The 15704-nt window shown below is 38.2% G+C and overlaps 2 protein-coding genes across 7 annotated transcripts; one reads left to right on the top strand and one right to left on the bottom strand.

The window, feature by feature from the left end:
• The first annotated feature begins 3303 nt into the window (after positions 1 to 3303).
• Positions 3304 to 5022, top strand: LOC137712395 (uncharacterized). The gene has a single exon (XM_068451482.2). It carries the CDS (start codon positions 3631 to 3633, stop codon positions 4603 to 4605), a length of 975 nt encoding a protein of 324 aa, XP_068307583.2. The 5' UTR covers positions 3304 to 3630; the 3' UTR covers positions 4606 to 5022.
• A 248-nt stretch (positions 5023 to 5270) lies between these two features.
• On the bottom strand, positions 5271 to 14469 carry LOC137712613 (formin-like protein 20). Of its 6 annotated transcripts, none has more exons than XR_015955687.1 (17): positions 13979 to 14445; positions 13000 to 13703; positions 12700 to 12921; positions 10292 to 12621; positions 10001 to 10127; positions 9576 to 9647; positions 9305 to 9403; positions 9087 to 9128; positions 8081 to 8169; positions 7942 to 7992; positions 7777 to 7858; positions 7399 to 7493; positions 7091 to 7162; positions 6891 to 7007; positions 6710 to 6778; positions 6554 to 6620; positions 5271 to 6351 (listed from the first exon to the last, which is right to left on the bottom strand). XR_015955687.1 is itself a non-coding variant. In XM_068451719.2 (17 exons), exons 1-17 carry the CDS (start codon positions 14049 to 14051, stop codon positions 6200 to 6202), a joined length of 4455 nt encoding a protein of 1484 aa, XP_068307820.2. In that variant the 5' UTR covers positions 14052 to 14469; the 3' UTR covers positions 5271 to 6199. The 6 variants fall into 6 exon arrangements, 2 of the variants coding, with proteins under 2 accessions (XP_068307820.2, XP_088540212.1); XR_011065232.2 differs by having other exon boundaries at positions 8084 to 8169; XM_068451719.2 differs by having other exon boundaries at positions 8089 to 8169; positions 13979 to 14469.
• Between the last annotated feature and the right edge of the window lie 1235 nt (positions 14470 to 15704).

Here is a 15704-nt window from a genome sequence, read left to right as displayed (position 1 = left end):
TCATTAAAACCTCTCTAATCGAGAGGGGGCCCACTAATACATGTAGGTTCCATCTCTATTAAAAAAATTTATACGAAAAATGAAATAAAAGTATCATTTTTGTTGTTTATTTATGTGAAGTTCACATGGAATGTAGCTGGGTGAACTCGTAATCCTTGTACAACACATTTTTGTTTAAATTATCTTTAAGTTAGAAGGTCACCACAAACACAGACACTTGACCAAAGCAACCAGCTCATTTTATATCCCATAGAAACTAAAACTAATGATTGGAATATTAGCATAAACTCTGTAATTAAGCTTATTGAGCAATCCCACTCTTAATCTACTAAGATTTAAATAATCACACTTTTAATGAGATTAGGATTGCAAGACTCTTTGAGTGTGTAAATACTCAAGTAAATGCACATCATGTCTTCATGTGATGCTGTAGATGATGAAGTCGTCACAATGAGCGAATGCAAGTCTAAAAAATAAATGGAAGAATGCACAAGTAGTAAAACTCACAAAACCTAGTTATGCACAAGCTAGAATAAAACTCATAGTCTAAGGAGAAGGTCAGACGCTGCATTAAGTCAAAACTAAACGTCTTCAAGATACAAGTAGAATGCATACAAGGATATGACCAACCCATAATAGATGTCTCGTTAAAACCTCTCTAATTGAGGTAGAATACACCAATACACATGATTCCATCTCTATTAAAAATATGGTACGAAAAATATGATAAAAGTAGTATTTTTGTTATTTATTTATGTGAAGTTGACATGGAATGTAGCGAGGTGAACTCATAATCCTTATACAACACATTTTGGTTTTAATTATGTGTAAGTTAGAAGGTCACCACAAACACAGACACTTCACCAAAGCAGGGAAGTAAGCACCCAACCAAGTCAAAAGTCTGCGCACCAAGCTCAACCGCATGATGAAGACGATAATCCCTCATCATCTTTGTACATATTGGGCCATCGGAATAGGTCTCCTCACCTAAACATACCTAGTGATGTTGATTAACTCAGCAGAATTTCACTAATATTATTTCATTTAATTATTTAAGTCAATAAAATTTAAAAACCATTTCCTCTCATACTAACACAATTTCTCCATTAACAACACTTTTCTTAAAAGTTCAACATACTTATAACACGTATAGGACTGTAAAATCAAGTTATTGACAATATCAATAACATATGCGACATAATAGTTATCAAATGATTGAACAACCGGGCGTAATTTATTTACGATACTTAGTTGACATTCATAAAAAGTATCTAATGAATTATGAGTTCGATACATCATGTTTAGCAGAAAGACATATTCCTTGCTCATTATCAAACAATCACTTATTCACAAACCCTATGTGGGGCTAATAGTTTTCATTTCTCATCTCATGGAAAACCCTTTTCGCTCCCTTAGCTCTATCCCTCTAACTGCCTTAGAGAAAAAAATGGCATTTTAGCCAAAATGGTCGCTGAGATTGACCTAACTCCTCAATTTGGTCATTGAGATTTGAAATCAATAGAAGTGGTCCATGCGTTTGTCCAACATCAATCATTTTGTCATTCCATGAAAATCTATGTTAAATAAAGATCAAAATGAAAAAAAAAATACCTTCAATTTAATAAATAATGGGCCAAAAAATGGATGATGTGCATTTACGCAGAAATTCAAGAGGTGGAGGCATCTATCAGTGGATCTGATTTAATATGAAAATCGACGGTGAGGATTTATGTTAAAAAATGATAGGGTCCTGTTATTATCATAAATAATTGTTGACAGAACAAGAAGGTAACACATCTTATTCTAAACCAATTTGTATTTAATTTATTTCGACATTTCATTTTCCTTTTTATTTCGTACGTAGCTATTATTATAATTATATTGCAAGCTAAGAATTATACTATTCCCACGTGAAACATTACAAACTAAGGACTACTTTACAGGTCGCGTGAAGGTCAACTGTTTGTCTATTTATCTTAGAATTTACTTTCAAGAATAATAAAGTTAACGATAAAAGCCCCAAATATTTAAACCTTAACAAAAAAATTACTCATATAACTTTGTTTAATGGTTATGACAAAATTCAAAATTTTCTGTTTTGTTTGTTTAAACAGAGTTTTTGTTTGTTTAAATGTTCATAAAATAAAATAATGTAGTATATTCAACAATGCACAATCTATTTTTGAAAAAAAAAGAAAGTAAATTCATGAATTTTACTTGGTTAAAAAAAATACATGGATTACAATATAAAATATTTTAGAAAATAAAGAATACCTTAATAAATTAATAAGTTATTAATTAGTTGAAAATTAATAAGGTATTAGTTAATTGATAAATTAATAAATTATTAATTAACTAATTATTTAATATTCTCTATATTTATAATTTTTTTTCCTATAGAAGTTTAATTGTCATAACTTGCGACTAGCTGGTCCCTTTTGAATTAAAAAAAAAAAAAAGAGAAGTATTCTACCTTTTATCTTTTACAAAATTCATGCATGTATAGATATGTTTGGCAAACAACAAGATCTACCTTTGTCTTCTTAGAGTTGAACTCAAATTTTCATATATATGATAATTCATAAATTAGGAGATTGTTATTAGTATTTAGTATTCTAATAGTCATCCTACCCTCTTTCTTCTTTTACTTTTTATTCTGGAAGAATGCAGAATAACTTTTTCAAATACCATTAAACATGGGGCGGATTTGTGCCACCACTTTTTGTATAACTATTGACTCACATTTTTGTGGAACCTACTTTATAATGTGTTTTAATAATCGAAACTGTTTATGTTTTAGAACATCATCAATGAATTATCCTTACAAAACATTAGATAAGTCCAAAACCATTAAGACATTCATTTGTAGCGAAGAAAATGGATGAATACGGCTTTACAAAGAAACCCTAAACCCTTACTCCAACAGTTATATAGGTTCAGATTTAGGTAGTTTTTGGTAGATATGATATTTGAGGACAGACCTAAAACATAGACATTTAGTATCGTTGAAATATATTACAAAGTAGGCCCCACAAAAACGTGCGTAAAAATTAGTGTAAAAAAGTGGTGCCACATATCCCTCCCCAATAAGAATTTCCAGAAAAATATGTAGGGTTTACATTTTCATATGATTTTATATCCAAATCAAAAAACAGTTCTTTGAAGTTAAGTCAAGGAAAAAAAAATGATGCTATCATCATGAAACAAAAAAACAAAAACAAAAAAAACAAAAAAAAGTATACTTGAAGCAATCCAAAACAAAGGTTTCTTTCTACTCAAAATTTTACTCAAGAAATTGCCACAACATCCTCCTTTGTCCAATTACATTATTGGGAATTTGGAGATTACAAAGTCATAAAAGGCTCCAAATATTTCTTTGATGAAAACAATAGCCTTCCCAAACAACTCCACCTCTGCAAATTTGTTAGTTTTAGTTGTTGGCCAGTCCTTGCATCCAAGACACCAACCGAGAGAGAGAAAGAGAGAGAGAGAGACCCAAATAAAAAATTTGGGAACAGAAGAGAACCGACATTTCTCTTCTAATACACACCCAAATCTGTGATTCACACACCCAGTTTCATACCAATTTCCTCTCCCTTGGAGTGCAAGAAGGCTCAAAAAGTTCTTGCAATGGAAAAGGCAGGCAGGATTATCAGAAAATCAGTCCACACATTCCTTCTAAACTACCAATACTTCACCTCAATTGCAGCAGTCATTGCCTTACCCTTCTCAGCCTCAGTTCTCATCTCACAAGCACTTCTTCCGTATAGCTCCGCCCTCTTGCCCGCCGTCTACAACCGCCTGCACAGCCTTTTTGACGCCGCCGGCTTCCCTCCCTCCTTGGAATTCTTCACCATTCTCAACAACAAGCTCTCTCAAACCATCACCTCCTCAATCTTCACATTCCCATTCTCCCTCACCTTCCTCCTCATAACCAAGGCTTTTGTAATCCAATCTCTCAGCCACCACCAAAAACCGAATACCTCGTCACACCCATCGTTTCTTTCCACAATTTCTCTCTACACCCCACTCCTCCACACTCATGTCTACAACTCGTTTTTGATCCTCTCTGCCAATGCAACAATGTTTTCTCTCTTGTTCATCGCCTTCAATGTCCTCGAAGGACTCGGTTTCTCTTCTCCGAACACCCTCCTCTTCTTATCGGTATCTGGGGCAGTTCTGTACTCCATTGTTCTTGCCAATGGACTCATAATATGCAATCTTGCATTGGTTCTATCAGGTGCACAAAAGAGTGGTGGTTACTTGGCACTTCTCAAGGCTTGTCTTTTGATCAGAGGAAGAACTTCAACGGCTCTCTGTCTTGCTCTGCCTGTCAGCTTAACCCTAGCTGCAGTTGAAGCATTGTTCCAATACCGAGTCGTACGAGCTTATCATTTCGCAGGAAAGCTCGGATCTTCCATGGCTATGGAGGGTGTTTTCATTGCTTATTTGTACTCAATTCTTGTTGTTCTTGATACTACTGTGAGCTTTATGTTCTTGCAAAGCTGCAAGCCGAGTTCTCGGCGGATCGAACACAGAGACGACGAAGAAAGTCGTGGAGATTTGAAGGCTGTCAAAAGTGCTTCCATGAAAGTGTTTCCATGAATTTTGGTTCAGAAATTCAAAGGACCCTTCAAACTTCAAAGTTCAAACCAATCCATTTTTAGTTCTTTCTTTGTTTATAGAGGAAAGAATATAAAAAAGGCATTGCAAAAAAAAAAAAAAAAAAAAAAAAAAGCTTATTATTATTTTATTCCAATTTAATTTAGTTGCTTTGTTAAGTTAGATTGTCAACTTTAGCAGTGTGGATGATACATTTAGGTCTCTTTGTTTCTTTTTCCTTTTTTGTTATTCAAGTCATATTTTCTTTTAAATTGTGGACCAGCTGGTGACAGATGCTTATAAATCTTGATTAGTTTTGTGTTGGCTTAGAATTAAACGAACAATATCGGTCATATTCCAATGTAAATGTACCGGAGTGATTGAGCAATATGAAATTTACATTTTGCAACCGTTTATAAATTCTTACAATTCATGCATGAAAATTCATAGATGTTTCGGCCTGCGTAAATTGTTCTCTAATTGTGTCTGCAAAAGATCTTGTGAAAACTCGCGATCGCATTTTTTATGGCATTTTTCCAAAAAATGTAGCGCAAGGATTTTTCATATTGATTTTGCGAAAACTACAAAAATCATTCGAAAACATAATTTGTAAGCATTTATCATTGTTTGATATTTTATAATTTCTGGTGTCTCTCGACCTCGCACCATTATTTTGTAATTTCTCTTTTCTCGGGCTATTAGCCCCTTTATTTAACCAAAAAAATACATTTCATGAATGAAGTACACTTTTCGACTAACAACCATAAGGAAACAACAGTCAGTTTCTAAAACCAGCCTATACTTATTTTACAATTACCCTAAAAAATTAAAGAAATTCCCCGTCGTTCGTCTAGTTTCTTTCTGAACCTGATCACCTATACAACGCCTATCACGACGGGGTCTCCTATCCAAAATTTCAACGTAACGAGGAACTAAATTATATGTTACACGAACATGAATTGAATTCTAAACTACAGAGAGAGGGGTTAGCGTGATTTGTACAGTATTTAACGGTACAGCAGGAATGCCGGTGCTTTACAGATCCCAATGGCATCTTCCTTGGTGTGTGCTGTACATTTTATGCCAAACGAATGGTGAAAGCCGAAACCTGATCGCCTAGGCTGAACCGAGACTGAACTTTGCTCTCACAAGGATGCCAGAGGGGCCAGATCCGACATCATGACGGCAGCCGAAACCAGATTGCCTCGGGGAACCCTTGCTTCTCAATTAATGGATAGAACTGTCGAGTGAAAGCCAAGGTCCGGTCTCTTTGTATGATATCCCGCATGATTGATCAGTTGGCCGTGATCATCCGATTGAACATCTTGTCAAGCATGTATAGTTAAGATTCATGCATAGTTCACAACTTCGAATGCTGCAGGACTCGACCAGTTGCCCTTTCTGCCCTCACCCAAATAAATCTCGAAGGGCTTTCCGTTGCACAAGCTCTGAGAAAGGGATTCCAACCAGGATCCTAAAAGCAAATATGCTCCTTGCAACTAGTTAGGAACACTGCGACCGAACACTGGGTCCTAAAAGCAAGTATGGCAGGAGAGCTCAACTTTCCATGTAGCAATATAGTGACTATAATCTTCACCTATTTTGGTGGTTTTTTTGTGAGGTTGATGCCCTTGGCCTTTTCCATTTCAGCTTCCTTTTCGACTTTCTTCTTCTCCAATTCAGCCTGTTTGACATTCTCTTCGTGTGCTTTCCGAAACAACTTAACGAAATTTAAGAGAGTCACAGTAACTGCAGTCATCAAAAATGGGTTTTTAATATGATGATAGTTAGTTTCAGAATGTCTACATGAAAAGAGTTAATTACAGATTGTGCGCATCCAGAAAAACCCCCGTCCCATAAAAAACATAAAGGTTCCACCGAAAACATAAACTCTCTTACCAAATCCAAAATCTAAAAACTTAAAAAACCCTCACCCCCATCCACCACTAACCTTGCTCAAATGGACAGCGGGCGGGATCCTCACCAAAATACAATGCAAGTGCATCTGCATTTCTACCCTGTCCACCAAAAGCAAATGACAATGCTGAGATCATAAAATACAAAATAAGACCGGCCACAAGGACACAGTTGATAATTAGCGTATTACCACCACAGAATATAGGTTCGTCACAGATACCACTTCGGTCTCAGCAACAGTAATGAACTCTTTCAATGTCTAGAAATTCAACAATAAAAACAAATACCAAAAAAATTGTTAGGGAACCCATAAAGAAACCAGAAGAAGAAAAAGACTGGCCTTTTAGCATTAAAAGGGAAAGATTTAATACCTTACGGAAAACCTCTGACACAGGGCCATCATTTTCTGATGCCGTCAGCTCCTGATTGAGCTTTTCCAACCCCTTGATTATGGCTTGCATTTCTTCTGCTAAAGACTTCAATTGTATCTGCATGGAAACAAGATTCGTCACATGCAAAATTTAACTACAATGCTTACAATTAAATTAACAGCAAGGAAACAAATGGGCACCTTTGTTGCAGGTTCCAGGCTGACAAGGTCCTGGTGAAAATCAAGAAGTCCCGGTGATTTAGATGCAAGGATCTAAGACACAAGAAAGCCAAACCTTAGAATCAAAATTTGATGGTAAGTTCCGCTTACACAAAAGACACAGACAACATATCCATCTGAGAGAAAACTTGTATCCAAAAACATTTGGCAAGAACAAGAAATTTTGCACGCAATCATCTCTTATTTGTTAGTTCTCATCAGACAATAACGCATGAGTGTCAATATATTCACTCATAACCCAAAAAAAAAAAAAAAAAAATGAAACATACCTTACAAAGATAATGCATGAGTGTCATCTTACTAGTAGACGCACGTGTATCATAGAGCTTCAGTAGACTGTCTAACTTAAACCCAACAGCAGCACCTGTACAAATAATTTAACAACTCATATCATTTCACAAGGGCTACAAAAAAATAAAGCTAAGCGCAGATGGGAATTTAAAATGGAATACGAAATAGCTGGTTTCAAATAAAGGATGCTTCTGCCGGTAACTCTTAATTCTCCAGCATGTTTCACATAATTTATCTTAATACTTCCCTGTCTACAATAATACGTTATCTTAAAGTTCTTACTTTAAGCAACACATAAAACAACCTTCCTACGTGCTCTAAAGTCAACAAACATAACAAATTCCAATATAACATACCCCTTGCAGTTCCTTGGTTCAATGTGTTCCCCAAAAAAAGAATCTTCTTCATAATCTCCTTCAACTTAGCAGAGTTCCGAACCTAATTTATCAGTAAAAGAGTAGCTGAGTTAATATCGGTATCTATATACTGCAGGAAGCGATTCATTATTAGTACTGACATACCTCCTCACATGCAGAGTTTACTGTGTTCAAACTTCTTTTAAATTCTGAGACCTGCAAAAGAGGTCAAAAATTAGATAATGATGCAAAGAGAAAAACATGAGGTCACATTTACTAACATCAGGAACAAAATAGCACATACTACCAAACCTGAGTGCCGAACTGAATCTTGAAAGAAAAAACTCTCATCTTTGACTCCACCCGAGGCACTTTCATCAACTCCAAAAAATACTGAAACATTACAAATATACAGAGACTTTAAATATCTGACAATTAGTTATAGCTGTAAATATGTAAGGGAAATTACAATCCAATAAGCACTCAAAACATCTGAAACATAACTGCTATTATTGAAATTCTCCGAGCAACATAAAACATAACAATATTCAAAAACTTAAGTTTATGTAATGCAGAGCACTACTATCACAAAAGTTGGGAATATCTCCAAGAAACTAATCTGAAATGATTCCACCTGACCATTCAATAAAGTTTATGTAGTGCCTCGCTAATTTTATTTGTGGTTTTCCTATATCTAATTAAGACACCGATTAAACCAATAGAAGTGTAATTTAGCATCTTAAACAAGGACAAGCAAATTATATCCCTTAAAACATTGCAAAACATATCAATTCTTGGTATTAGATGGAAAAATTCCATATATTGTACGCAAAAAGAATTTGGTCCATCTCAAAATCTTTTATTTTTCAACAGTCACGGGAAATCATTTATTGATGTTTACCGATTATCAGCCATCTTCAAGTCTTCCATTGCCGCCACATTTACAAGTGTAATAATATTGGAGGAATATTTTTAAATTAAACTGAATAAGTGGTGAATGGACTAATCTCTGTCTCCTTAATATTATAAATTAATAAAGCACAAGATCATGGGGACACAATAAGATTTAAATCATAATTTATAACATTCAAAATCTGGTCAAAGCTTTTTTATATGGCACAGAAAAGGCCAGCGACTTAGAGCATCTCCAATGGGAGATGCACAATCCCTTGAATGTGTAATATACATTTTTGGTTGGCTGGAAAGCTCCAATGGAGATGCAAAATATCCATCTTACCATTGGAGATGCTCTTATAGTCATTAATCTACTAAGACAAATACTTCGAGAATATACTATGATCTGGTTATACCTTTTCACACTTCCCCAGGGTCTCCTTGTCACCAGTGTAGTTCTAAACAACAGAAATCACAAGAAAGAAAATATATAATTGATGAGGAGATGAAGTCATTTCAGATTGTAAAAAGGGACTATAACTGTGCAAAAGGACTATAAAAATAACCAACAAAATCGAAAAAAAAAAAAAAAAAAAAAAAAAACACAAATTGTAAAAACGAATAAAGGCCACACCTTAAGAAGTTCCATCTCTTCTTTAGTAGGACAAAATTTAATTAAATTTTCCACCTGATCAACATCTAATACTGAATCATCCATTGCTAAAACGGCAGCCTGAGAATGTGCATATAAATACATAATTAGCTAAGTATGAAAAGTATTCATTTACAACATCAGCATTAAAAACATTAGGGAAGTAAAAGCCAATTGAGAAGACTCATCGGATAAGCAAATTATCTATATTCACGAACCACGAGTAAGAAGAAATTCAACTGGATCAGCTTACCATCATATCAGGAAGTGGCATCTTAACTTTTGTGAGCATAATTTCTGTGTTGTTTGCCCTTCTCAGGTCAATCTACAATGTGGTACAAAGAGAATCACAGTAAGAAAGTAGAGAAGTAATAGCATCTGACATTATATTGAAAAATGAAGAAAAAAAATATTCATCAGAACAAATCTCTGCTTTAACGAATATAGCCAACATGCAGCATCGTGCACACCCAACTTATTAATATAAGTGCAACTATGCAACAAAAACTCTGGCGACATGGAGGGATGGATGATAGATGGTTACATTCTAACAGAATAATCAAATCCCATAACTGGTAGGAAGACCCAGAAAGTATAACAGGAAAAGAATCCCCTTTAACAAGCATAACTTTAAGAAGATATGATTTTACTGTAAAATAACCAATTGTACAAAATTACCAGTTGGACTTTCTCAGGTTTAGAACCAGCAGACTTGCGGCGCCCTCCAGATTTATCTGAGTTTGCAGGTTTTGGAACTATAGCAGAGAAAAGGCTCTCTATCTCTGACACATCAAATTCTGGCTCACTAGATTAAAAGAGAAGCACATTAGTGATTTGAAATGAACAATCTGAAACAAAATACAAGGTTGCATGTGTTAAACATGTAAGATCCATCAAATCAACAACATAACTTTATGGCAGAAAACATGCTGCTAATGGAATGATAAGTTGAAAAATAAGATGGAATACTTTTGAGTCTCTCCATGTCTTTGCAGTTCCTCCCACAGGCTTCCATGCAACGCCCTTGTCACCTTGCTCCAATGTAGTGGTTTACAAGAGGACCGTCGGGGCGCTGTGGCAGGTATCCCACGTCCGCGCCCTCTACCAGCAGTAGCTCCTCTGGCACCTAATGTGGGTGGCGGTGGAGGAGCACCACCAGGAAGTCCAGGTGGAGCAGGAGGCCCAGGAACACGACCTCCTGGAGGTGGTGGTGGAGGTGGTGCTCCAGGCAGTGAGGGAGCGCGACCCCCACTAGGAGGTGGAGGAGGAGGTGGTGCACCATGTCCTGAAGGTGGTGGAGGTGGCCCCCCATGCATTGGAGGGGGCGGTGGAGGTGGGGCACCATACATAGGAGGTGGTGGCGGAGGTGGGGCACCATACATAGGAGGTGGCGGCGGAGGGGGGGGCCCCTGCATTGGAGGTGGTGGTGGTGGTGGAGGTGCTCCTTGCACTGAAAATGGTGGTGGGGGTGGTGGAGGTGGAGTTCCACGTAATGGTGGTGCCGGTGGTGGAGGTGGAGCTCCTTGCATTGGAGGTGGTGGGGGCGGGGGTGGCGGTAAAGCTCCATGTAATGGAGGTGGGGTTGGTGGACGTGGAGTTCCTTGCATTGGAGGTGGTGGTGGGGGTGGGGGTGGGGGTGGTGCACCACAAGTAGGTGGTGGCAGAGGAGTAGGTACTCCAACTCCAAAAGGCTTGGATGCACTTGCAGCAAAAGGAGGTGGAGGTGGAGGGGGAGGTGGCGGTGGTGAAGTTTGAGAACTTGCCACCGTAACACAAGCAGCTGAAGAGTACCCAACCTTCCAAAGAGATGAAGAAGGCTGTGGAGGCATTATGGTGCCACTATTCTGCCCACCAGATTGTCGCGAAGGGGGAGAGGGAGGTGCAGGGACCAAAGCTATACCAATATTCTGCGTGCTAGATGATGAGGCATAAGGAGGTGGAGGTGGAGGTGGAGGTGGTGGTGGTGGCAGGGGAGGAGACGGGAATAAGGACGAGGCTGAAGAGGGCTTTGAGAAGACAGAGTTAGCACCTAGCAGAGGTGGCAGTGGTGGTGGTGGAGGAGGTACAGCTACCTGTGACAATGGGGAAGCTGGTGACAAAAGCATAGGAGAAGTGTACAATGAAGATATTTGAGACATAGGTGGTGGAGGGGGCGGGGGAGGGGGAGGAGGAGGAGGTGGAGGTGGAGGTGGAGGTGGAGGTGGAGGTGGAGGCGGAGGGGCCACTACTGGTGCATCAATATGTTCTGTTTTAATAGAGGAAGGCTGTGTCTCTTGGATTGGTGGTAGTGTCGATGGCAGGCAGGATGTGGATGCCTCTGTAAGTGTCTCTGGTGCAGACTTTGAATGCTTCAAAGGGTCCACCTTACTATGTTTCAGTTCAGTTTCCACATCCTTTGAAACCACAGTTCCAGAAGAAGCTTTCAATCTAGCATTTGCATTTGTATCTTTTGAAGAAGCAGTACTGGCAAGACCAGCTGGTGCACTATTATATCTTGATGGTGGATAGTAAACATGCATTGAATTAGTATAAGAGCCTTTGTTAGGGGGAATCCACCTAGATACCGCATTTGGTTTTGCTATTTTTGCTGGAGTGCCCTGAGTTTCTTGTTGTTTAGTCTTCTGTTTTGCTACCGTAGTTTCTGCACCTACTTTTGCATTAAATGAAGGCTGTCTCTTATAAGCAGGTGGCTGCAATCTCTCAGATTTCAGTCTAGAGACCTCAGCACTCGGTTTTGATTGTGCAACCTTGGTCTCTAACCTCTTCCGTGGACAGCAGTCTTCTTCATTAATTATATCTTCCATCTCTTCCAATTTCAGACACCCCTCTTCTACCACTTCCTTAGATCCAGTATGACTCCGCACATCAGCAGCAACAGGGATGAAATTTGACTTCATATCTCCATCATCCACAGCAATGTCTTTCACTGCATCGACATTGGAATCCACCTCATTGAGCTTGTACTTCACATCGTCAACAGCAATGTCCTTCACCGCATCAATATTAGAATTTGCCTTTCTGTCCTTTCTGTGCTTCCCATCATCTGAAGTACAGTCTACAAATGCCTGACGATCTAAATCCTCCTTCCAGATTTTTTTCTGATCTATATCTTTAGGAGTATTGTCGTGAACCATGGAAGTGTCTAAATCCGCCTTCACTTCGTGTGAATCCAATGCATTGCTAAATATCTCTTCCACCTCAAAAAATTCCTCGGGTGATGCATTCCCTGCCTCACTTTCTTCACTTGCCACAACTGTGGTGATATTAGGCACAACAGCATCAGCGTCCAGAAAAAGTACCTGATACAGATTTGAGTATGCATTTAACTCCTATAGCTTCAGAAAAGGACACCCATATAAGAATAAACAATGACATACCTCTGCTCTAAAGTCCTTTGGAAACTGATCCTTGGCATCCCAAAGAATATCAATATCATCACGACCCAGCATCAGTATATTTGATCGTACAAATGCTGTGTGGAACATAACCCGGAGCATCATCTCCTCGCGAACCAGATCTTCATCTAGGTGGATGCATTCAAGAACCACATCCCCTCGAACACGGCAACGAATATCAATTTTCACCAGCACACACTCTGCCTGTGATTAGGATTCATAAGAACGCTAAAAAATATATCATCTTATTCATCAGATTTTGTTGCATGAAGTAGACATTACCTGTACATAGAGGTGGGTATTCTTTTCATTCCTTAAAGTTGGAAAGAGAAGCTTAGAGCTCCTGTTAGCTGGTGTAGAAGGATCTTGACCAAAAACACGTATAAAAGGCCTGCAACCTTTTCCGTCATCAAAAAGCGGTAGGTTTCGAAGTATCAGACAATCCAAAAGTAGAGGTGTATCTGATGGAGGCCATTCAGAACCCAAATTTCGTCGCGAAATGTACTGAAGATATCTCATCTGCGAAGGCTGTGGGTTTAAAGGAGATAAAATATTGAGAAGTTCCCTAGGAGCCTGCTTGTAAACCATTTCAAGAGTCTTCTGCTCCCCACTGTATTGTTTACGGTACAACAGAAGACCCGCAAGCATAAACGCGAGAACAGGCCATCCTCCTCTTTCGCAGTGCATCAACAACACATTCTGTTGCCCCTCCAATGACAACCAACTCTCACTCGAACGAAGGAAGTGATGAATCATCTCTAGTGGCAACAGCGGGCACCCCTCATATTGCCGAGGGTAATCCATTACTGTCATGTCATACTGCGTAAGCACGTCGGAAATTTGGCTCCGCTTATCCCCTTCTCTGAAGTTAAACACCATGAAAGAAGCATCTGGGAAGTAGTCTTGCAGCTGTGCTACAATGCCACCCAAGTATACTTTGTACTCATCTTCTTCCAACACATCGGTCGAGAAGCAGCAGTCGAAAACTGCAAAATTCGGAGCCAAAACTAGTTAAAATCAATCCACATTACACTAAAAGGTTCACAATTTTGAGCTAAAGCAATCCACAAACATATATAATGCGCGAAAAAACAAAATTTGATCGAATTCTAAGCAAATTCAATCGCATTTCAACAAGAACCCCAAAAAAAGACTCTGAATTTCCATCAAATTCAACCGCATTGGCCCAAACATCAACAGGTTGAGCACAAAAAGACCAGAATTTGGCAAAATTCTCAAGAAAGACGAAACGGCGACGTACCGTACACCCGCTCAGAGATCTCAAGAAGCCGATCCGGCGGCTTCCGATAGAAGAATCGTCTGAACAGCGCCATCTGATGGCGCTGTTTCTCCCCCGATCGGATCCAAAACGGTAATCGAAACCAGCTCCAATTGGATCACAATTCCGATCCCTAGCAATATACGCAGCCAGATCTCGCCGATTCTTCAACGGTCCAAAACCCGACCCGAACGAGCCAAACCCTTCCGGCGAAAAGAAAATCCCGAAAAAAATCGCCAATTGAGAAAAAATCAAAGGGGGGAATTGAATTCCCGAGACGAAGTGAGGGAGTGGGGGTTTTGGGAAGGGAAAGCAAAGGGAATTCTAGAGAGAGAAAGAAGAGAGAGAGAAGATAAGTGGACTGAGAAGGAGAAAGCAGCTACAAGACCCGACCCGTCTTCTTCTCCTTGTCTCCGTGGGGGCACCTCTGTGTGTCTTCTGCAACTCTCGCTTTCTTTTTTTATTTTTTGTTTAATTTAATTTTCTTCTTTTTTTGTTTTTCCGTCTTTCGGGTGGGGCAGCGCGGCGGAGGGATCGGCCGGCAGCTGTGCCAAATACGATAGTGGTAAATTAATTAATTGATGAATAAAATTCGTTATGAGATAATTAAGACCACTGTCACTGTCTGAAAAGGGAAAAGATTACTTTGCGTCGGAAAAAGATTTTCTTCGGATCTCTTTCATCAAATTCATCAAATCCACTTAATTACTTAATTCGGATCTTTAAAATTTGATCAAACGGTTAAAATTATTATAACTTTTAAAAGGATCCATGTTTGTAGCTGTTAGATCAAATTTCCGTTTCTTAGGTCTAAGGTTAAACCTTTTTTTTTTTTTTTTTTGGTATTTACGGTTTAGTCAAACTTATGCTTTCAACATAGAAATTATTATTCGTCATGTAGCACTACGATCTAATGATATTCATTTTCACTTATAAGTGAGAGGTATTATGTTCGATTCTTACTAAAGGCAAGTTTAAACCATATTATTGCTAGCCATTGTGAGGTTAAGTTCACCCACTCCCTCTTAATGTAAATAATATCATTTGTTCAATAAATAAATAAACATAGAAATTATTCATGATTGACAAGCATTGAGAAAGTTTACTTCCTTTTAAGAGAAATGTCAAAGAGACTCTCCTAAAGTTTTGAATTCTTTATAGACTCTCTGTTATCTTACAATTTAATATTAATTTTTCTAGCAATCTTATAAAATAATGTGCTGAAAATATGAGATAACAAAGTGTCTATGAAAATTTATTTTTTAAAGAATCTGCTTAAAATTTTTCTCCTTTTATTGCAACAGATTTGTTGGGTCGGAAACTTAAAAGTGTTGCAAAGCAACGACTCAAGATTATTTCGAAACAATCATTCTCAAGATAAATTAAGAATCACATATTTGATTTGCGTGATTCGAGTTTTGTCTTCTTTTATGTATTCCAACTCTGAAGTTGTTTCAGAGTGGGACGATTTACTTCGAAATTTCTAAGGTACATAATTATTTTAATTTGCTTTGATTTACCATCCAAGAATTTTCCAAAGTCTTAAGTCCCAAATGTTCATCTTTTGAGGATAGTGGAGTAAAGAAATTATATAATCATACCACATAACGTTCCAAAAAAAGGTCATGTCGTCGAATAGCCAATCCCTATGTGCGCGCAGTGCGCTGACTCTCTCCGCTATCTGGGTGACTTTCTTTGTGCCAACATG

The sequence above is a fragment of the Pyrus communis genome, chromosome 14, assembly GCF_041283825.1.
Source record: "Pyrus communis isolate YQ-2024b chromosome 14, ASM4128382v1, whole genome shotgun sequence".
NCBI classification, from domain to species: Eukaryota; Viridiplantae; Streptophyta; class Magnoliopsida; order Rosales; family Rosaceae; genus Pyrus; species Pyrus communis.
This window is presented reverse-complemented; position numbering and strand designations above follow the sequence as displayed.